At 51.1% G+C, this 21,338-nt stretch overlaps 1 protein-coding gene across 1 annotated transcript in view; it reads left to right on the top strand.

The window, feature by feature from the left end:
- Nucleotides 1-21,338, top strand: part of MYOM2 (myomesin 2) — an 82,263-nt gene that overhangs the window by 42,608 nt on the left and 18,317 nt on the right. The window contains exons 18-31 of the mRNA XM_045879584.2: nt 673-860; nt 2,764-2,890; nt 4,334-4,512; nt 5,534-5,648; nt 6,510-6,666; nt 6,756-6,862; nt 9,114-9,158; nt 9,726-9,862; nt 14,068-14,212; nt 14,327-14,386; nt 15,328-15,395; nt 19,414-19,527; nt 19,723-19,810; nt 20,346-20,384. Coding sequence (XP_045735540.1) covers nt 673-860; nt 2,764-2,890; nt 4,334-4,512; nt 5,534-5,648; nt 6,510-6,666; nt 6,756-6,862; nt 9,114-9,158; nt 9,726-9,862; nt 14,068-14,212; nt 14,327-14,386; nt 15,328-15,395; nt 19,414-19,527; nt 19,723-19,810; nt 20,346-20,384 — 1,569 coding nt within the window. The remainder of the gene's footprint in view (nt 1-672; nt 861-2,763; nt 2,891-4,333; nt 4,513-5,533; nt 5,649-6,509; nt 6,667-6,755; nt 6,863-9,113; nt 9,159-9,725; nt 9,863-14,067; nt 14,213-14,326; nt 14,387-15,327; nt 15,396-19,413; nt 19,528-19,722; nt 19,811-20,345; nt 20,385-21,338) is intronic.

The raw sequence follows: 21,338 nt of genomic DNA, 5'->3' as shown, positions 1-21,338 counted from the left end.
ATTATTCTAATCTGTCCATTTTCCCCGGGAGGGACTTCCAAACATTACCATTCCTCCTTAATACAAAGCAATTGTCTACAGTTTTATTCTGTGATGGGAACAGGTCTTCCCCCGGTCACCTGTTTCTTGGGTAACAGAGGATGCCCAGATGCAGGTCACCTGGAGCTGGGGCTGGGGCTGGGGAAAGCAGAGGCACACCCTCCCTCAGCCCTTTGGAGAAGATGGTCCAATTCCAAATGAACTCATGTGAATTCGTCCTCACTTGATGATTTGATGTGGGAAATTAAGACTGGCTGGGTGCAGCATCTCTGGTCATGGGGGCATGGCTATTATTTTTCATGGATGTAATGAGAAAGCTCCTCTTCGAGGTTTTCCTTAGAGGAGAGGGAAGAATCTCTTGTTTCAACCACCCAGGCCTGATTTAAATAATTTATTGCCCCTGTGTTATTGAAATATTGGAAGATGTATGTGTATATGTATTATTTATTGAAGGATGTGTTTAGGAATTGCAATAAATAGAAATGACAGAGAGTTACTCTCTTTAAAGGAAGAGATGAAAACACACCAGGATGGTTTGGGGTGGAGGCCCCTCCGCAGGGCGGGAGCGGTCCCCAGGAGGTTGGGCGTCCTGGGTGGAGCCCGGGATGACCTTCCTGCTCTGTGTCCTTGCAGCTGTCCCTTCACATCCTTATGGGGTCACGCTTCTGAACTGCGATGGCCATTCCATGACCCTTGGCTGGAAGGTGCCTAAATTCAGCGGGGGAACACCCATCCTTGGCTATTACATAGACAAGCGTGAGGCTCACCATAAGAACTGGCACGAGGTCAACTCTTCACCTGTCAAAGAGAGGATCTTAACGGTTGGTTCTTATGGGTCCATTTACTTCTCCTGGGTGGTTTCCCATACCGGGCAGAGTCCTTCATTCAGTGACTCAGAGTTCAAGGGCATTAGATAATGTGACACAGAAACAAAAGTGGGTTCAGAAAACTTCACAGCCTTGTGGGAGAAGCTCTGGAACTGGATCCGAGGAAGCATTTTCTTCTGAGACACAAGGGGAGGTGGAGAGGCAAGGAAGCAGGTGGTGTGGGGGTTAGCGTCCCCACTGGGGGAGGCTCCAGGCCCCTCGCCCGTCACCATGTGGTTCTGCAGGGCTGGTGCGTCTGCACTTAGCTGGTGTTCAGTCCGAGCGCCCTTGTCCGTGGCTTGTTAATCGTGGTTCTGCTAAGAAAGGCTTGTGTGTCCAGCCTCTGGGTGAGTCACTTGGCCAAATGCATGTTCTGCCAGGCAGAGAGAGAAGAAAGAACATAGATTTGGAGTAAGGAAGATCTGGAATCCAATCCAGATGCAAACCCTCAGCAGCCATGGGCTTTCTCTCCCACCTCGCTGAGTCTTCCAGTGCTCATTTGCACGGTTTAGGTCACGGGCATGTGTGTGTGTGTGTGTGTGCACGTGGGAGTGTGTGCATGCATGTGAGGGTAACTGTGTGTGTGCGTGTGCAGCGCCTGTGCTGCTCTTGGCGGGGGGTCCCAGCAGCTCACGTCACCACAACAGCGTGACACGCCTGTTGGCTACGGGACACTTAGGGTTGGGTTTTTGTTTGTGGGGAGACTCGCAGGAGATGTGGTCTGCAGCTTGTGGACAACTCTGCTCTGTAATGTAGATTTATGCAATACCTACATTGATCACCTGCTTTTTATGTCTCCGTTCTGGTACAAGTTGCCAGAACTCAAGCGTGCATGTGTGTGTGTGAGTGTGTGTGCATGTATGTGCACGCACGTGTGTCACATTACTGATATCTGTGCCCGGTCAGCCCCCAACACTGTGCCGAGCTGTTCTGGACGGCCCTTACTCCTGAGCAGAGCACCCTTTTATTTTTAGAATACGGGCTACTGCCGTGAGGTGAGCTCCATCTTGCAGGGAACAAAACCACGGAACTTCAAACACACTTGCTTTGGAGGCTCAGTATTTTTCCAGGAGGCAGTATTATCTAGATACAGCGAGGTGGGGCTGAGGGCTCTGGGCAAGGCCTTCCCTGTGTCTTTGGGGCACAGACCCTCATGGGGCTGAGGTCATGACCCGAGGGCCTCCAGCCCCTGTGTGCTGTGGGACGGTGACGGGTTGTCGGGCATCACGTAGTGAGGCTGGTGTGGCAGGGAGGCGTTGTGTCCCCGGCTGGTGGCAGCCAAGGTGCTGGCATCTGCAGAGGGGATGTGGGCTTGAGGGCAGGCCCCCCACCCCTGCTATTCCACTCGCCCTTTGTGGCTTTTTCTCCACGAGGACGAGCTATCTGTCAAGGGCGGTCGTCATGCTGCCCCCATAGGCACGGTGACGGGAGGAATGGGAATGTGGGTAGGTTCCCTGGAGCGACCACAACACAGCAGCTGCATTCACAGCCCTCCCTGACCACACTGTCCAGTTTACCCGCACAGCCCCGCCCCCCCCGCGGTTCATTCTGGGAGTCAGTCATGAATCCTCCAATGGACGGACTGTAATGAAGCTCTTATTTCCCGTGTTAATTTATTTTTTTTTTAATTTTTTTTTAAAGATTTTATTTATTTATTTGACAGAGAGAGAGAGATCACAAGTAGGCAGATAGGCAGGCAGAGCGAGAGGGAGAAGCAGGCTCCCTGCTGAGCACAGAGCCTGATGCAGGGCTCGATCCCAGGACCCTAGGATCATGACCTGAGCCGAAGGCAGATGCTTAACCATCTGAGCCACCCAGGTGTCCCTTTCCCGTGTTAATTTAAATACAATCCACGCAGGTGGAGGGCTTGACAGAAGGCTCACTCTATGAGTTCAAAATCGCTGCCGTCAACCTGGCCGGCATCGGGCAGCCATCGGACCCCAGCGAGCTTTTCAAGTGTGAGGCCTGGACCATGCCTGAGCCTGGTAAGCGGCCCCTCCTGGACTGGAGCAGCCCTCCGTGGCGTGAGCCTGCTGTCTGCAGGGCCGCGGTCTCCAACCCCAGAACTAGCGGGTGTTCCGTCTGTGCATGCTAGGGGGTCACCACCCTGTGCCAGGCACGGGGCGTAGCTGGGGATGAGGCGGCCCCCATCCCCGGCGGTGGGGTGTGGACAGAGGCCGAGCAGGTGACGAGGGTGGGGTGATCAGCGGGGACGCATGAGGGGAGAGGGAAGGCGGCCCCGGGCAGGAGGGGCCAGTGTTGATGACACAGGGTGTGACACTGGGGTTCCCAGTGTGTGAGGTCTGGTTCTCCTCCCAGGCCCTGTGGGGACCTGGGGGCCTGTAGTTCGAAAATGTGGGATTACTGCCAATCTGCTTGTATTAGGACTTTACATTTTAAAGCTGTTTTCATAAAATCTCAAAACCTGGGCCTTCATTTATTTGTACTCAGTGTGTCAGGAACCTAAATAGAATGGGTAAAATGCTCCTGTTTTTTTTTTTTTTTAAAGATTTTATTTATTTATTTGACAGATAGAGAGCACAAGTAGGCAGAGAGGCAGGCAGAGGGAGAGGGAGAAGCAGACTCCCCGCCGAGCGGGGAGTCCGATGCGGGGCTTGATCCCGGGACTCCAGGATCGTGACCTGAGCCGAAGGCAGCCGCTTAACCGACTGAGCCACTCAGGCGCCCCCAAAATGCTCCTGTTTTGAGCAAAACAAAACAATGCCCAAACAACAGACCTAAAGTTGAAGCTATTTTGTGGCCAGATTATAGTGTATTTTTCCTCCTTTTCTTTTATTGAGTGGTCCTTGTTTTAAGGAAACTAATATTTGCCCCTTAGAAAAGCCAGTAGAAGGAAAGCTATCCCAATTTCCAGAGCCTTTTTGGGGCTTCACACGAAAGGGCTTAGCCACCCTCTAAGGATGTGGCATGACTTGGTTCAGGTGCAGCCCCTGCTCCTTCTCCCTTTGCCGCCCGAGGGCCCTGGACCTGGGCTCGGCACTGCTCCCTGTGGCAGAGCTCCAGGGGTCTGAGCAGATCACGTGCTCGGGGCTCGAGGAGCAGGTATATCAGGCCGCTGGGAGGTGGGCGTCTGCGGAGACAGGCTTCCCGCGTGGGGGCGGGGGACATGCGTGCCCCTGCTCCGTGCACCTGTTCCCTCTGTGAGATGCACCTGCCAGGCCTGAGTGCTGATGTGGACTCATGAATGATTCCGGGGTGCCGGCGGTCCCCAGATGCCTCATGGTCAGGCTGCAGGAACAGCCACACGGTGCCCCTCCCTGCTCCCCGCTCAGCATGCTCCTCCAGGCGTGCGTGGAGAAAGCCTGATTTAACACGCAGAGTCGTGACGTCTGTGTGTGTCCCCGCGGCGGCAGACGCCACATGCTGGTGCATGCATGCATGGGCACAGACCGCGTTCGACTTTTCAGGTCCTGCCTATGATCTGACGTTCTGTGAGGTCAGAGACTCGTCCCTGGTCATGCTGTGGAAAGCCCCCGTGTACTCTGGCAGTGGCCCCATTACGGGGTATTTTGTGGACTATAAGGAAGAGGATTCCGGAGAATGGAGTACCGTGAACGAGGCAGCAACCGCCAACCGTTATTTAAAGGTGACGGTGTTCCTTCCCGTGTGCCCTGCCTTCCCGGGACGGGCTCTCTGATTGCTCCTGCAGACAGGCTCGAAGCCGCCCAGCCAGCCGCTCAGGCAGCACGCATGGTCCGGTGCCGCTGTGGACGGTCTCCGCGGGGCGGCGGCCACTGTGTCTGCGGTCGGCGTGCGTTTAACCCGTTGCATTCGTGATTGTTGTAGAAGTCACGCACATGGACATGTACACACGCACTCAGGATACGTCTGACAGGATGGCAGTGTGCACATTTCTCTCTTCCCCCGTCCTCCAAGTATTTCTTTTTGTGGCACCTACAGTTTACCCATCCCTGGGGGCGGCTGTGACTCCCGTCCTTGGGTGGGTAGGCCCCCTGCCCTGCGCTTTCCCTGCGTGGTCACGGGCTCTGCGGTGTGGTGTAGACGGGGAGGCCGACTGGGAGACCACGCCTGAGTCGAGCACATGGTTGCTGCCTCTGGGCAACAGTCCGACAACCCAAAACCAGATCAGCTTCTTCTGAATGAACTAATCAGCTTCTAAGGATCTAGCCAAATCAATGAGTGAGAAATCAGCTGAAGTACATTTTACGTATCAGCGCAGGTTACGGTACATACAAGCTACACATGTGCAAGGAGAGAAGCATTTAATTTTGATGTGTCCAAACGATGGGAAATCTGGCACAGTCACAAATCACATTTAAAATAATATTTCGTCCCGTAGAATTATGTTGACTGTGAACGCCAGGTTGCAGACTGGGTTTATGCCTTGAATTCTGCTTTGAAATATGCAAAGAGAAAAGGAAGACTCTCTCAAAACTGAAGAGTCTGTTTTTTCTTGCAAAGTCAGACTGTGAACGACTGTGAGTCTGTCTTACCTCCTGCTTTTCTAGCTCACTGTGCGTAGCTCTTACAGCTGGAAAAGTAAGTTCCTTTTTCTAAAAAAGAAGCATGTTCACAGTAAAACGTGGAAAGTAAAAAGTCCTTTTCACTTATCGATTCCCACGTGACATCTTCTCTGTCTTTCTAAGGTGTGTGGCCTGCACCAGGGCAGGACCTATGTGTTCAGGGTCCGGGCCGTGAACGCCAGCGGGGTGGGAAGGCCGTCGGACACGTCTGAGCGAGTGCTTGTGGAGGCCCGGCCAGGTGAGAGGTGCTGCTCGGCTGCTCGGGTCGGCGGGAGGCTGCAGGCGGTGGGCGTGCGTGCTGTGTGCGTGTGAGCGCAGGGAGCGTGGGCTCCTGCCGTGTGGTTGAGGGTGTCGAGCGGCCAACGGAACAGGCCCCTCCAGCCCCCCTGGATCGGAGCGGGGCCCCGAGGCGCACAGTCGCCAGGGATCTGTGTTTGGAACAGTAAAGCCGCATGTGGGGATGACGATGTTACTGCTGAATTTGACCGGCAGGCAGAAACCCGCGGTAGTGTCCTTGGTGGCAAGTGGCTCCTCTACGTGGTTTCACGTGCTCCGCCGCCTGGCGCTCTGTGCCGCTCCATCTTTGCGGCAGCCGACGGCGTCCGTGCCTGCCCAGGCTGGTGTGTCCCCCCAGTCCCTTCCCCCTCGGGGCAGATTCTGACAGTCCTGTGTGGGGCCGGGTGTCCACCTGGTCAGAAGGATCGAGCAGGTCCCTTCCCACCCCCCACAGAAGAAGGGCAGAGGGAGGGGCCCGCGTGTGGTGCTATCGGGGGGTGCCCACGGCCACCCGGGGCCCTCGCAGTGGCGAGGGGTCAGATCTCAGGGAGAAGAAGGGTCTTTATGGCCAACACGTTTGCCGCGGCGGGATTGGATGCGGAGGACGGAACGGACGGAGAGGTGACAGCTTAAAACCCCGTCCGCTCTGCCCTCCACCTGCTCCTGGACGGACTGCCCTCCAGCAGGTCTGCCTCAGCATCCTGGGTGACCTGGAGGGGAAGCTGATGATTCGGTGTAAACCAAGCCGCTGCCTCCAGACCCAGAGTCCGTGGGTGGAGGGCACGGCGCTCCTGAGACCCCACCTTGTCTCCTCGCTCTGTAGGCACGAAGGAGATCAGTGCTGGTGTGGACGAGGAAGGCAACATCTACCTTAGCTTTGACTGTCAGGAAATGACCGACGCGTCCCAGTTCACGTGGTGCAAAGCCTACGAGGAGGTTGCGGATGACCAAAAGTTCAGGGTCGAGACGGTGGGAGACCAGTAAGTCCCCTCGGGGGCCGGCCCCTGGGACTGCCGGGGACCCTGGCAGACACAAACAGCCAACGTGTCCCACGGTTCTTCCCTTTTAGCTCGAAGCTGTACTTTAAAAACCCGGACAAAGGGGATCTAGGAACTTACTCGGTGTCCGTGAGTGACACGGACGGGGTGTCCTCCAGTTTCACCTTGGACGAAGAAGGTAAAGTCTTCGTGACGGAGCCTCGCCTGCTTGAGTGTTCGGCACTGAAAGGTTGATACTAACCTAGGAAAGACTTGCTTGCCTAGAGAATGGGCGTGCGTTCGTGGGAGGCTGGGGTGCCGAGTGTTCATAGAAGCAAACATTCTCTTAGAAATTAAACAAACTCTCTAGAGTTCGTATTCTGTCCAGCTCCTAAATCACCGGTCCAGGGCCTGGGGCTTCTGGAGTTCCCCCTTGTACTTTTCAAGTTGGGTTTTAGCTACATTTCAGTAGCTTGGCAAGCAGGGAGTAGCCGATCAGCCAAGTAAGGCCACGAGATTAAAGCGAGACTCGCAGATGGGAGACTCCCCCTTTCCTTCCAGCACTGGATAGTCAGCATGGCAAAGGAAAATAATATATATATTTTCTGTGTGTGAAATAAGATTCAACCAGCATAGTCAAAATCTCTTGCTCTCTTACAAATAGCAGACGGCAGAAAGAAAAGTCTGTTCACAGCTGGGGAGCCCGGGGACAGGCAGGTCTGTCCTTGGCGGGCTCACACACCTGAGTCCCTGCCAAATGGCAGGTCTCATGGGGCAGATTCTTGTGCTTGTGGTGGACCCGACCCACAGTCAGGGTCAGCCCCACGGAGATGTGGAGTGAGCTGCGTCATGCCGGATAGCATGGTCAGATGTCCACGGTTCTCTGGGTCTCTAGAGCAGTTGCGAGTCCTCTGTTAATATATGGGGTCTTAGGAGAGGCCTGGTGCCTGGTGAGCAGACCCCGAAGTTCCCCACTGGCATGTTCGCTGGCAGCAGGCCGAGGGTGTGATCCCAAGGACTCCTGATTTGGATGGTTGTCCAGCGTGGGCTGGGAGGAGAGGCATGGACCCATGCTGGGAGGCCCCGTGCCGATGCCTCGGGCCCCTGCAGGGCTGGAGCAGCTGCTGGGTAACCCTGGGGAAGCTCGTGCAGATTTAACAAGACACAGCAGGAGGATGGCCGAGTGGTCCGTGTGGACGCTGCTCTCCAGGGTCCTCAGGATGCTCTTGTCCAGAGACAGGGGCCGGAGCTGATCGGGAATCTGCTCCGAATGCTTTTTGAGCTGCCTTTTCTGACCCTAACTCAGCGGTCTTCAGTTTTTAACTCAAAACATTCTTAAATAATCCTGAAAAGTGTTCTACTTTTCTGCACCAGTTTTAAGTTTGTAGATGACATTTTCACTTTAATTTTAAATAGTTGCAAAGGATGAAAATTTCCAGCATGTTTTATGATGTATGTGGACTCTAAGAAATCTTTTAGATAAAACCTTGGAACTGCAGATTTAGCTCATTTGATTTATGGAAATTCCTACCATTAGACCTAATGGGGAAGTCAAGCCAGTCACCCAGTCAGGAAAATTCTGACTTCTTTTTTCAGTTCAAGTAAGCATGTTCATACATATCTTCGTGACCACGATCTCTTTTCTAAATTCTAATTAAGAAGGAAGGAAGGATGGAAGAAATGGCTTAGAACCTTCAGTTTTTCTAACTTGCTCTTGGGACTCCTTCAGGAAGGATGCATTTATATTTATATTTTTATTTTAAATTCATGGCAGTAATGCATCACAGTGAAATCCTGGGTGGGCAAAGCATTTTGAAAGACATCTTGCAAGAGGAAGGAAAATCACAGACCACCCACACACTCTCAGCGCCAGATCGAAATTAGGAAGGAGTTCGTATGGAATTCGAGCGTCTGGAAATGGGTGTCTTTTTTTTTTTTTTTTTAAGATTTTATTTATTTGACAGAGAGAGACACAGCGAGAGAGGGAACACAAGCAGGGGGAGTGGGAGAGGGAGAAGCAGGCTTCCTGCGGAGCAGGGAGCCCGATGTGGGGCTCGATCCCAGGACCCTGGGATCATGACCCGAGCCGAAGGCAGACTCTTAACGACTGAGCCACACAGGCGCCCCTGGAAATGGGTGTCTTTAAAGCTCCCCCGTGCAGAGCCTGCTCCCACCCCCAGCCCCACTGTCCCCAAGGCTCTGCCCTCGCGTGCCCCACCACCCCTCCCCTTCAAGACAGGATTATTATATAGTGAGGATCTCAACTGAAGAGAGTATTCAAAGGTGGTGTATCTCCTATTTGCCTTTTAACTTCTAGTTCATGTTTGTTACTCAAGCACAGATTAAATCTTGGTGGTGTCAGATCCCTGCTCGGGGTTAGCCTTGTAATTATTTACAGACTTCTGAATGTATGGGTCAAAAATCAATGCATGTATTTTTCTTAATTTTAGAGCTCGAACGTTTGATGGCACTGAGCAGCGAAATCAAGAATCCCAGTAAGTAAGCGTGGGACTCTGCCTGTTTGCAGGCAGACAGCAAGCCGTTGGGGGAGGGCCTTGCTCATTAAGGTGGGAAGCTCACCAAGGAGCACTTTGGGCACGGACCGTTTCATTTCACGCATCCAGCTTCCAGGCTTGTCACCTGTTCATTGGAAACAAATACGAGTTGATGATGCAACTTGTAGAAGTTTTTATTGCATAGAGAGAGTTTTGAATTTGGGGTTTAGCGTAGCTGATCCTAATCCAAACAAGTCAATCAGGTGGAGTCTTCGGTTACTGAGTTACACTGAATACAGAGGGAGCACGCGGGGGTGTACCTCAGGGTCCACGGGAGAGCTGGATGTAGGTGCACACGGCTCACGCAGCCAGGGCTTTACCTGCAACAACAGGCTGACCTAGGGTTTTAGTTTTGTTTTTTTGGTTTTCGTAATCCTATTCAACACCCCAGGGTTTCACATCCTCAAAAATTTAATAACCAGGATTGATATTTTCCTCCAATATGCAGCTGTTCTCTCTCACAACGATGCATGCATTATTGACTTTCGATTTCTTTTCTTCCTGTAGCAATTCCTCTGAAATCAGAATTAGCTTATGAGATTTTTGATAAGGGCCAGGTTCGCTTCTGGCTCCAGGCTGAGCACTTATCACCAGATGCGAGCTACCGATTCATTATCAATGACAGAGAAGTCTCTGACAGTGAGGTGAGTTCATGTGTGAGTGATCTTTGGCTTCGGAGAGGCCGGGTTTTACTTTGGTAGTTCAGTGACTTCAGGTCAATATTCTGTGCGTGTTTTCATCCCCTTTTGAACTGCAGAAATTGGGGTGTAGCAGGTTGGCGAGATGAACGCGTGACAGTTGATTCTTGCGATATTCAGAGACTGGTCTGGGTTAGATGAGAGATCAGGAGTCCTTGAAATCCAAGCCTGCCAGAACTGAACAATGGTCAGCTTTGTTTTAGAGATGTTGAGCTTGGTGTTATGAAAAGTTCAGGTGACATTGGGGGCATGGAAACATCCTTGATGGACAGGCCTATTTATTCTTGACCTGGTTTTGAAGGCAGGCATTTTTACCCCATTGTCTGTGGGCCCCCTCCCCCCCTCACCGAGAGCTTCCCAAGGAAGGCATCCATGGGGAAATCTGTTTCTACACCTTCCCTAACCTTTTAGGCTGTTCTGTTTAGGCAAAGCACAGCAGAACTGCCAACAGCGTATAGAATGCTAGGATACAAATGCTTTTGCCCTTGTTCTGCTTTTAATCGTATGCAATGAATCCTACAATTATCGTAAATATTCCTTTCTTGGCTGTGGAAGAACATTGAGTATGTTTCAATGTATTTCTTCTTGTCTAATAATTCTAGCACACCTGCTGTAATTTCCAGCTGAAGGAAAACCTGCTCCATGGGCCCTTTCTTTACTGTTGAGTGGAGAGCGAGGGGTCTTTACCTCCTCTGCTCTTCTCCCCCGGTGCTCAGTGTGTGGCGTCTTCGGTCTGTTCAGGGTCCTACTGACTCTGGACGCCTCATCCGTGTGCACTGCACACATGTTCGTGGAACGGTTGACATGTAGGAATCACTGAGGCCATGCAGGTGCCCACTTACCGTGTCGCTGAGCTGGGCCCCTCATCCCTAGTCCAGACTTTGTTCCCATGGGTGTTTGTTAAGGCTCACCTGGTTAGATGAGCAGGTGTCAGGCAGAAATCCGGAATGGACAAAGATCATGCCGTTTTTCTTACCCTTGAGAGACAGTGACATACTCTGAGAGGCGTGTAGGTGAGATGAGTGGCTGATGAGTAGACAGCAGGCTTTTCCTCCTGCCTGCAGAAAAGCCAGCAGAGTATGCATTCTGTCCCTGGGAGAGTATACTGCATGATCAAGGACTTAGAGAAATTCTCTTTGAGCAGAGACTGTGCTATGAGATGAAAAAGAATTTAGTGTAATTGCACTTTATTTGTAGAACATCTTTTGATTAACATTTCCTACCTGCTGCATAGAGCTTGCTTTAAAAACTGATGTCTTTGCTCTGTGGCTAATCTTTTTGGGATAGGGCTGCACTATTTCACTTGTTTAATTAGCAATCCACAGGTGACTTTTCCGGGGGGGAGATTGATGTTATTTTGTGTGAGTCACATACAAGCCTGTATTTATGGCACCCATAAAATCATTGAACTTCATCTTGCTGCATAATGGCAATCGCAAGAAGCCTAATTAATTTCTAAAACGCGCTCAGACGCTGCAGTGCAGTAGCTGAGAATATTAGAAAAGCTACTGTATCGCGAAGAATCCGGCTGGTGAGAGTCCTGCATTCCTACTTCTCAGACCTGGTGGGGTCGGCTCCTGGGGTCCTCTCCTTGCAGGTGTTGGAAGCGAGCATGGTGTCGGACAAACAAGAACGGGGCTTTGTCTCATTGATTTGAAATTTGCTCCCCGTATTCAGACATAAATACTCAGAATGACGGAGCAAGCCGGCGAGCTGCGCCGTGCAGGAGTCCTGCTTCCGTCCCTGCCGGGCTCCCTCCGGCGCCGCCAGTCTGCCTGGAGGACACATGGTCGCCACACTCTGCGATCGGGACCTTTCTCAGTGACCGCTCTCTCAGAAAGCAAGCTGAGGCCATGCTTGCTTGTTCATTTGTCTCTCGCCATCGTGTCCCTCGGACCAAGTTCCAGGCTCAGTTTCCCATCCAGACACCGTCTAAGGGACCTTATACAAGTGCACACTGTGTGCTTCACAGATGTGAAATTGCGATGGAATTTCTAACCGTGAAGGTGATTTTGCTTCTGTTTGCTGAAAGGCAAGGCCAGGGAGTGGCTTTTATTCACTTAAAGCCTCAGCGTCGTATTTGATTAGGCAGGAGCGGAAGTGACACGGTTGACCGTGAGAGCACGATACCCATCTTCCCCTCCCTGTGGGTATACTTACAAATCATTTCTGATTGTCCCTCCGAACCAGCCAAACGGTAGGGACCCTCAGGGGGGCGCGAGCCTGCCTGCCGGAGCTGCAGAACCGGCTCAAGGAGGCGGTGACACAGCGGACTTCAAACGGTCCCGCAAGGCCGCCTGAGCTCAGAGACAGCGACGGGAGGGCTGAAGTGGTGAGGAGGGTTTCAGAGCAGGGGCGCCCGGGGTGAGTCTGGGGGAGGCGGACAGGAGGCCAGGCCGGCCCTGCTGCCGCCCATGATGAGGGCTGGCGGTGGGACAAACAGGGAGGTGCCAGCCTCTGGAGGACGGAGGTGGGCCGTCAGAGACATCTGGAGCCTTCCAGGCCAGGGCCAAGGGTTTAGAAACGGTGCCCGATGCTCGGGAGGTGAACTCACAGATGACCTGGGCAAAGAGGCTCTTTTGCTCGTATCCACATCCTGAACGCCGTTGAGACAGTGGCCTTTGGACGCCGGGCTCTGAATGTGAGCGTGCGTCAGAGAATGAGCGCTGTTCTCATGCGCTGTGTACAGGTTTTCCGTAAAGCCACCTGCAGATGCACATTGTTTCTGAATTCTTAGTAAGGGGAGCGTTCTAGACAGCGAGTTTCCCTGGGGTGACCCTGTTTTCCTTGCTGCCGACCGCAGATGGCTGGTGTTTGTTCTGCTCGTCCTGCTTGTCCTGCTCCCCGGGCCTCTGCCCCTGCAGGGCTGAGATCAGGGTTCAGGTTGGGAAGACCCTGCCAGACCCCCCCATGGGGCTCACAGGGAGGAGGAGACCCTGCAGGGAGCGTCCTGCGGGTCACCCCGGGGGTCATGAGCGGTCACTAGAGAGAAGGCTCCTGAGCCCCGGGGCCTCGCATGCACCATTCCCTGCCTTTGAGGTGACTCATTCCTTGGATGTGGTCCTTCTGTCCCCACGACCCCTGCTTCATTTCAGGTATTGTCTCGTCCAAGGCTGGAGAAGGCGTAGTCCATCAGCCACCATAAATCATTCTGGTGTCTGTGAGTTCATCACAAATGAGGGGAGCGGGGTGTGAGAGAAAGCTGAGCTTCAGATGGGCTGGGTGGTGCAGGGACGTGTCCCTGACCAGATGTTGTTGGGGGGGGACTACAGTGTGGGGGTGGCGGACCACGGCCGGCAGGGCACCACGGACGGCGAGATGAGCTGGTCGGTGAGAATCCCACACACATTTATTTGGTCTTTCCCGCCTGCTGGGCGCACAGGTGCTGGGCAGAAAGGGTGGGGACAGTCTGAGCTCTGAAGGCCTCGCCGTCCAGCAGGATGGGCAGGCGGTGGGCGGACACGTGGGCCGGGGTGGGGTCTGCCCTGGAAGGGGGGGCGTGCGCGGCAGGGATGTTATGGGAAGGGCACCCAGCCAGCTCCAAGGGCAGGTCCTGGTAGGTCCTCCCTGCACCAGTCGGGTCTGGGGGGACGGGGAGCCCCCGTGTGAGAGTCTGCACCAAGCAGTGGCCTCAGGAGTGAGGGGAGCCCGAGGTGCCAGACTTGCCTAGGCACGCACACTCCTCCGGAAAATCTCTGCGCACCCGACACCCAGCCTCGGTGGCCTGGTCTGCGCAGCAGCCTTGAAGCTATGGTTCTGAGTCCTCAGAGCTGGGGACAGCGTGGTGCCCGATGGCTGGTTGTCGCTGGCCACTGAGTTGCGTGGTCCGCGTGGGGTATGCTGACGTGCACACCGTCTTTTCCCTGCGTCCTTGACTGTGTCGTGCCTAGATGCTTATTTTTGGGTGTGTGCAGTCCCTGCTGGAGTCTTCCGGGAGGGGGCGGCTCCCGCATCACCGAGTGGGCACGTGCGTCCCTTGGTTCATGTGCGGTTCACCAAGAGGTTTCCTGGGTTTAATTTCATTTTGCGTTTTTGTGTATGTCACAGCCCGTTAGGAGGTAGTGGCTGATGCAATTGTCAAAGTCAGAGGTCAAACCGGGAGGAGGAGTTTCACTGTAGCATTGATTCCGCACCTCCACCGTTGCTTCCAGAAACACAGAATTAAATGCGACAGAGCAACTGGCCTTATTGAGATGGTCATGGACCGGTTCACTGCTGCGAACGAAGGCACCTACACTGTGCAGATTCACGACGGAAAAGCCAAGAATCAGTCCTCCCTGGTTCTCATTGGAGACGGTAGGCTATCCTGAGTGGTTTTGTATGCCCGTGAAAGAAAATTCACAGGGAATTGTTTGGACTACACAGAGGCAAACGTCTTCCATTTCTTTTTCCCTTGAATATTGGCTTTAGCATTCAAGGCTGTCCTAGACGAGGCTGAATTTCAAAGGAAGGAATTCCTCAGGAAGCAAGGTAGGTACTGGACTCGCCCCCCAGGAGCCCGAGCGGACTCAGGATCGAATGTTGTTTACGGCAGATTTGGTTCAATGCCAAAAGGCTGTAGATGCTGTTTTAAATAATCATGAGGTTAGACTGTTTCTCATCTGTAGAAACATGGGTATTTTTCTGTTCTTTGCACGTTACATTTATTTTCGTCTGTGTTTTGTCTTGCTTCTACCTTTAAAAGCCCCAGAATCTACTGTTCAGTATTTCCTGTTATTGTGAGTCAAGGACATGGTCAGGGTGGCCAGGCCGTGTGGTCGACCTGCTAACTAACTCGTCTCTCCTGTTCGCGGCTGAGACGGAGGTGATCCCAGACCCTCATTTCTCCTTGTGTAAGACACTTGGACGACCGGGCCACGTGACAGATGACAGATGACTGTAGGCGCCCTCCAGGGACGCGCATTTTATTCCTGCCACACCCCACACAACCCTCCGGGTCAGCCAGCGGGTCCCCTCACCGTCTCCCTTGTCCACACGCACATTTCCACTCTCTGTGGTCTGGTCATCCCACAGCGACATGCCTTTCCACGGTCACCTCTGCATCCTGGGGGCACCGTCCAAAGTCCGAGTGGGGTCTTCAGGCCTCCCCGTAGCTGTCATGAGCGTGTGCGCCCCACGGCACCCCCAGCATAGTTCACCTGAGCCGGTGGTCTGGAGGCTGTGACCTGGGGCGTTCTGGGGACCGCGGCTGTCTGTTCTGTATCTTCCTACAGGCCCTGCTCAGTACTTACCACGTGAATGACATGGGGGTGGGGACGTGGAAACGTCACTGTACTTCCATACAGCACAGCTTATTCTTCTGCCAAAAATGCGTTCACAAATACAAATTGTGTGTGTGTGTGTGTGTGTGTATTTGTGTTTTCCTTTTCTTTCCCTTTTTAAAAACTGTCTCTCCACAATTTTCCCCTCAGGCCCTCATTTTGCTGAGTATCTGCACTGGGATGTTACAGATGAATGTGAAGTTCGACTTGTTTGTAAGGTGAGGACTCGGCTCCAACGAGAGAGCAGTAAGCTCTCGTTCACGGGGCGGCGAGAGACCTTTTGGGGAAGCATCTGCCGTCGATCATAGGATGCGAGAAAACACAGAGTGCTGCCCTGTGACTTTGAGTCTTGTGGATGTTTTCTTACTTAGACTCCAGGCTCTGTTCTTCATGAAGAGATTACAGTGTGGTGGCATGCAAAAGAAGATTCAAGGAGGCATTTTACAATATTTAAGATTTTTAGGAAGTGAACATATGGAGAGTACGCTATGATGAAATCCATCTGGTAATTTCCGCGCTGCTCACGTGATTTCTTTAGGGAAAGAAGTTATGTTTTGGGAAGAAGATGCTCCTTAAGTTTTGCTCTAGCAATTGAGTAATGAAGTAAGCCTCAGTTCCTACTGAATATAAAAATCTGTGTTTGGGGGAACAGACTTTAAGGAGCATCTATCTGCTACATGAGCAGTGCTATAGGAGAACCTGGGGGAAGATCAATAATGCATTGTTTTTTCCCATAAGAAGGTAATACTGACCTTAATATGGTGCTCATTTCACAGTATTGGAATGTACCATATCATCATGTTGTATCCCTTAAACTTAAGTGATGTTATATGTTAATTATATCTCAATAAAGCTAGGGACAAAAAGTTAAGGGGTGAAGGCAAAGGAAAGTGGGATAAGGGATAGAGCAGCATTCACCTGGGGAGATGAGAATGGACAGGTCAGGACCATAGTGTGAGGGGCTGGTCTGAGGAGATGAGAATGGTTGGGTCAGGCCATGGTGTGAGGGGCTGGTGTGAGGGGATGAGGGTGGACTGGTCAGGACCATAGTGTGAGGGGCTGGTGCGCAGGGGCCAGAATGAGGATGAGGGTGACAATGGGGTCATTGTGGGGTGGGATGCTGGGCCGCCGGCTCTTCGGTGCAGCTGAGTGTCAGATGAGGGACCTGGGGTTATGTGCAGAAATGTGCAGGGTGCTGACGTGACGCCTGGGCAGCATAGAGCCGTGGGACTGGGGATTTGAGGAAAAGTGGTGTGCAGGCGGGTGGCGGGTGGTGGTCTGGGGCTACCGGAGGGCAGCGCACACCCTGGGTAAGGGTCAGGTAGACCTTGAGATGCTGTGATTACATCGACCTTTCACGCCAGTCCACACTCATTGTTCATGTTGGTGATGAAGTCCTAATTAGATTTCCTGTTTCCATCTCTTTTTATGTGGTGTAATAACTAAAGCTAAAGTTTTGATATTTAACGTGCTCGTGGTTGTTATAAATTCGTTTCAGAAAAATACCTAGAATTATTTTTCTTTTCATAGTGAGTTTCTTTCCCCAATATTTTATTTTATTTTATTTTTTTTTTAAAGATTTTTTATTTATTTATCTGAGAGAGAGAATGGGAGACAGAGAGCATGAGAGGGAGGAGAGTCAGAGGGAGAAGCAGACTCCCTGCCGAGCAGGGAGCCCGACGCGGGACTCGATCCCGGGACTCCAGGATCATGACCTGAGCCGAAGGCAGTTGCTTAACCAACTGAGCCACCCAGGCGCCCCTTTCCCCAATATTTTAAAAGGAAGACTCAGAGACAAAATCATATTTAAAATAAAAAAAGTTTACTGACACAGAAATTGCATGGGTCTGTTCAACAAATGAAAACACAGTAGGTATTTGCAGGGAAAACCCCGAAAGATCCCTGAGGATAGGCTGTTTACTTGGGAAACAGGATGGGAAAGACAGCAGTCTTTTCAAATAATTGTCATGCAGAAAGGGGGTGTATCATCAGGTTTTAGACCTCAGCACGGCCAAAATCAGTTCTTTAGATCTCCAGCGGCTACGGACGGCCAGCCCCGGCAGAGGGGCTCTCTTACCGTTGGTTCATTCTCTTTCTGCTCACGCAGCACCAAGCGCATGTTTACGCGGCCGTGGGGCACATGGGAATTCTCCTTCCCGGGGCGCTCTGAGATCATCCTACTGCCACACAGCCTTCTGTAAATACGTGGTGATATTTCAGGTCCCTGGCCGAAGTGAGTCACAAGTTTTTAAACACAGATATTGGAGAAACTGAACACACAGTAACTGAGATTTGAGCATTTTGTAGTTTAACACACTTACTTTGTACATTTGTGTCCCTAGCTCCTGTGATTCTGTAAATTGTTCTACATAGTTTTCCCCTTAGTAATACATTAGATGATTTTTTAAATGTACTTGCATAACAAAACATATGGAGAAAATTAATGCAAGGGTATGTACTTCACAGAAAACCATCTTTTATATTTGTTTATTTATTTATAAAACCATCTTTTAAAAGAAAAGTTTACCATAAATCTCCATCAGACACAGAAGAAAATCTCCTAGAAAGTTCTTGTACAGCAGACGTGGGGACTGGGGCGCTCCCTCTTGAACTGAGTCAGGCGTGTGCCACATGATGTCTCGGGGGTCTTGTTACCCTCTTTTCTAGGTATTTATGTACATTTTCGGTGCCTGTATTTAAGGAGCAGAAGGGAGAAATCGCAGAGAGTACAGAGGAAAGACAGTGGGTCCTTGCGGGGCATAAGGACCCCCAAGCTATGGGACAAGGAGGCCAGTGGAGGATGTCTGTTTCAGGTGACAGAGATTGGAGCTCACCAGAAAGGGTTGTCTTTAGCACTCAAGCACCAACGATTTAAAACTTCTGGGAAAACCAGAGTAAAGGGAGGCAGCACTGAATTGAGGTAAAGGACGTAAGGGTTGGGCTGGCACTGGGTTATGGGCACCAAGATCTTGAAGTGTCAGGGGAAGGAGGTTGTCTGTCTGGCTACAGTCCATCTGCCGTTGATTGCCAGCTCGTGGTCCTGCCTTGGGAACGGAGCTCCTGCCTCCCGGTCCGGGGGGGACATTCCATCCACGGACTCAGCAAGTGTTTGTAGGCTCGTTTGTAGGACACATACTGCCGTGTCCTGGGGTGCAAGTGTGAGCAGCGTGTTCCGGATCCCTCCTGTCCAGGGACTGTGCTCTGGGCGGTCACTGGTGACCCCGGCTCAGGGCCGGTGCGGGCGTTCTGACCTGTGCGAACTAAGACACGACCAGAACCAGTCATGCTGTCTGAATACTGGTAATTTTATTTTCTTTGTCACTGACATCACTTCTGCTGAGTCCGTATGGGGTATAAATGCAGAATCATCCGTCTCAAATAGTCTGTTGTGGCCAGTTCGTTCCATCCGTAAGAACCAGGCCTGTTTCTCATCCGTGGGATGTACACATCAGGGTGTGTGAATCAAAATGCTTCCTCATCTTTGGAATTCTGCAAAGCTTAGTGTCAAATCTGAGCTTATGTTACAGACTGAATTGTGAGGAAATTTACTAGAAGGGAAGTTCCCGTTCTCATTGGGCTTATTTGGTGTTACGGTTTTATCCCTTCTATACAGATACATCTGAAATGTCATACTGCCAAAAAAGCAGCCACTGACCAGTCTTATAGCCCTCTAAGAAATTTCCCATTATTTACAAATTTAAAATATACTGCCTACAACTTGTTTTTATTACTGACATTTCATATAAATCAAAAGCTCCTCACACTATCTAATTTCACGGGCTAGGACGATTTGTCCTTCTGTGTGCAATGGTGAGGGCTTAATTATTTTAGAAGCTGGAATTTAGAAATGTATTTGCCATTATTAGGATTGACAGCTTTTCCATGAGCTTCTCTCTGAGGCTATAATAAAAATTGATGATATATTTTTTTAAAAGGCTGTGATTTAAAATCCATAAAGGCTCCTGTGGGTTAAAACTTTTTTTTTTTTTTAAGATTTCATTTATTTGAGAGAGAGAGAGAGATAGCGAGAGAGAGCACAAGCAGGTGGGAGAGGGAGCAGCAGACTCCCCACGGAGCAGGGAGCCCAATGTGGGGCTCGATCCCAGGACCCTGAGATCATGACCTGAGCTGAAGGCAGACGCTTAATGACTGAGCCACCAAGGATCCCCTCCAGAGAATTTTTTTCTTAAAAGCCGGAGTGATTCACATCCTAACCATCAGATTTCGGCCTTGTAGGTTGCAAACACCAAGAAAGAGACAGTTTTCAAGTGGCTGAAGGATGATGTACTGTATGAAACAGAAACGTTGCCGGATCTGGAGAAGGGAGTCTGCCTGCTGCTCATACCCAAGGTACGCCGTGTTGCATGGAGCAGGATGGAGGTCAAACTAAGACAGGTCTTTCAAATAACTTGTAAACCCTGCATTAGCTCCCATTTTTAATCCTGAGTTTCCATGGTTTGCAAAGGGAGTGTATTATCTAACATTTATTACATTTTCTGTCTTGTCATTGATCTTACATGCGTACAAGATATGTTTTATTTGCAGTTGTCCAAGAAGGACCTCGGTGAATATAAGGCAACCTTGAAAGACGAGAGAGGTCAAGATGTCTCTGTCCTTGAGATAGCTGGCAAAGGTAAAAATAAAACCTCCTTTGTCCTCCCCCAAAGAAATTCATTTTGCCATCAGGATGCAGTGTGCTAGGAAGGCGCATCCATCTATATCCTGAAGATACGCGCTCTTTCCTTAGCAGTACGCAGCAGAAGAAAATAAATCTGTACTTTACTTCCATTCAGACCTGCTTCAGTGTTTTGGAAAAATGCGTGGTGTTATTTTGTGTTTATAGGAAATGTCATTTTAGTCCATCATCATAAGCTAAATTTTCTCCCATTACTAATGTAGTTAAAATGATTGAAACAGAGGGGAAGTGATTCAATTAAATGTATAGTTGGATTTATATGGAGTAAGATTTCCTTGTTCCTTGCGTAAAAGGTGAACAGGTAAGAGGGATTTATGACCCACAGGAGTCTTTATGGATAAATGTTGCTATTTTAATGTTTCATTTTTCAAATGAACATCACGACTTCCTGTATCAATTTAATTAAACATGAAAATGCTGCCTTCTGATAAAAATATACATCGTAACGGTACATTTCCCTTCTTCCTTTCAGTATATGATGACATGATTTTGGCAATGAGCAGAGTCTGTGGTAAGTAAATGCCTACGGATTTCCAGGGTATGAATCCCCATGAAATCCCCATTTTCTGAGATGAGAACTGAGCCTACAAAGGGGCGGCGGGGGCAGCCCTCCCGCTGCTCCCTGACGCGATCCAAAGGGGTTTGCAGCACTATATTTAGAATCTATATCTTATTTAAAAAACCCCCAGTTTAGACCTCCTGATTAGCCACTTCTTCCGATTTGCCTTAGCTTCATTTAGATGATTGCTTTGTCCATAATTGCTCTCAGCATCTTTATTACCAGTGCTGAACGGCAATAATGAATTTTAAACCTCTGGCTTTGCCTCATGTGTATGAAACCCTTTTTCAGCTTTGCAAATACATTCTCCCTCTCCATTTCCCCTTCCACAGCAGCCGTGAGAACGAAGAGAGGGGTTAGTAATTCAGTAACAACAGCTCCTATTTGGGTCGAGCTTTGGGCTAAGAATGACAACATTTTATTACTGTGGGCTTTCTGGAGAGGCCCTGATTTAGATCTTCAGAGCTGGTGTTGGGGGCGGGGACGGGGCCCAGCTGTGGGCGCTCTGCCCCCGAGTCCAGGTTCTAACCAGTGGTGACACACGTCTGGTGCCAAGCTTACTTGTGGCTCACATGGGGCTTTCTGACGTTCTTCTGAAAACCTTTATTTTTCATGCTTCGCAAAGTAGCGCTGAAGGTAGATTGTACTCATTTCTACCTGGGCTCGGTCAGAGAAACACGACCGCGTTTTAAGCGAGTTTTAGCCTTGTGGTGGTGGAGGGACCGAGCGCTGCTTCCCGGCCGCCGCGCCCCTTGGTGGAGGCCGGTGGGCTGTCTGGAGCCCCACGCTCCGTGGGACAGCTCCGTGGGACGCACCCGTGGCATGCTCCGCGGAGGCGCTGACCGCGGTCCTGGAAGAGTGAGCGTGTGTGTGCAGAGTGGCTCTCCTGTTCCCCTGGTCTGGCGC

This window comes from Mirounga angustirostris, unplaced genomic scaffold, assembly GCF_029215605.1.
Source record: "Mirounga angustirostris isolate CCGP_5_RB_7025 unplaced genomic scaffold, mMirAng1.0.hap1 SCAF_2, whole genome shotgun sequence".
NCBI lineage: Eukaryota > Metazoa > Chordata > Mammalia > Carnivora > Phocidae > Mirounga > Mirounga angustirostris.
The sequence above is the reverse complement of the archived record's forward strand: the minus strand, read 5'-3'. Positions and strand labels throughout refer to the sequence as shown.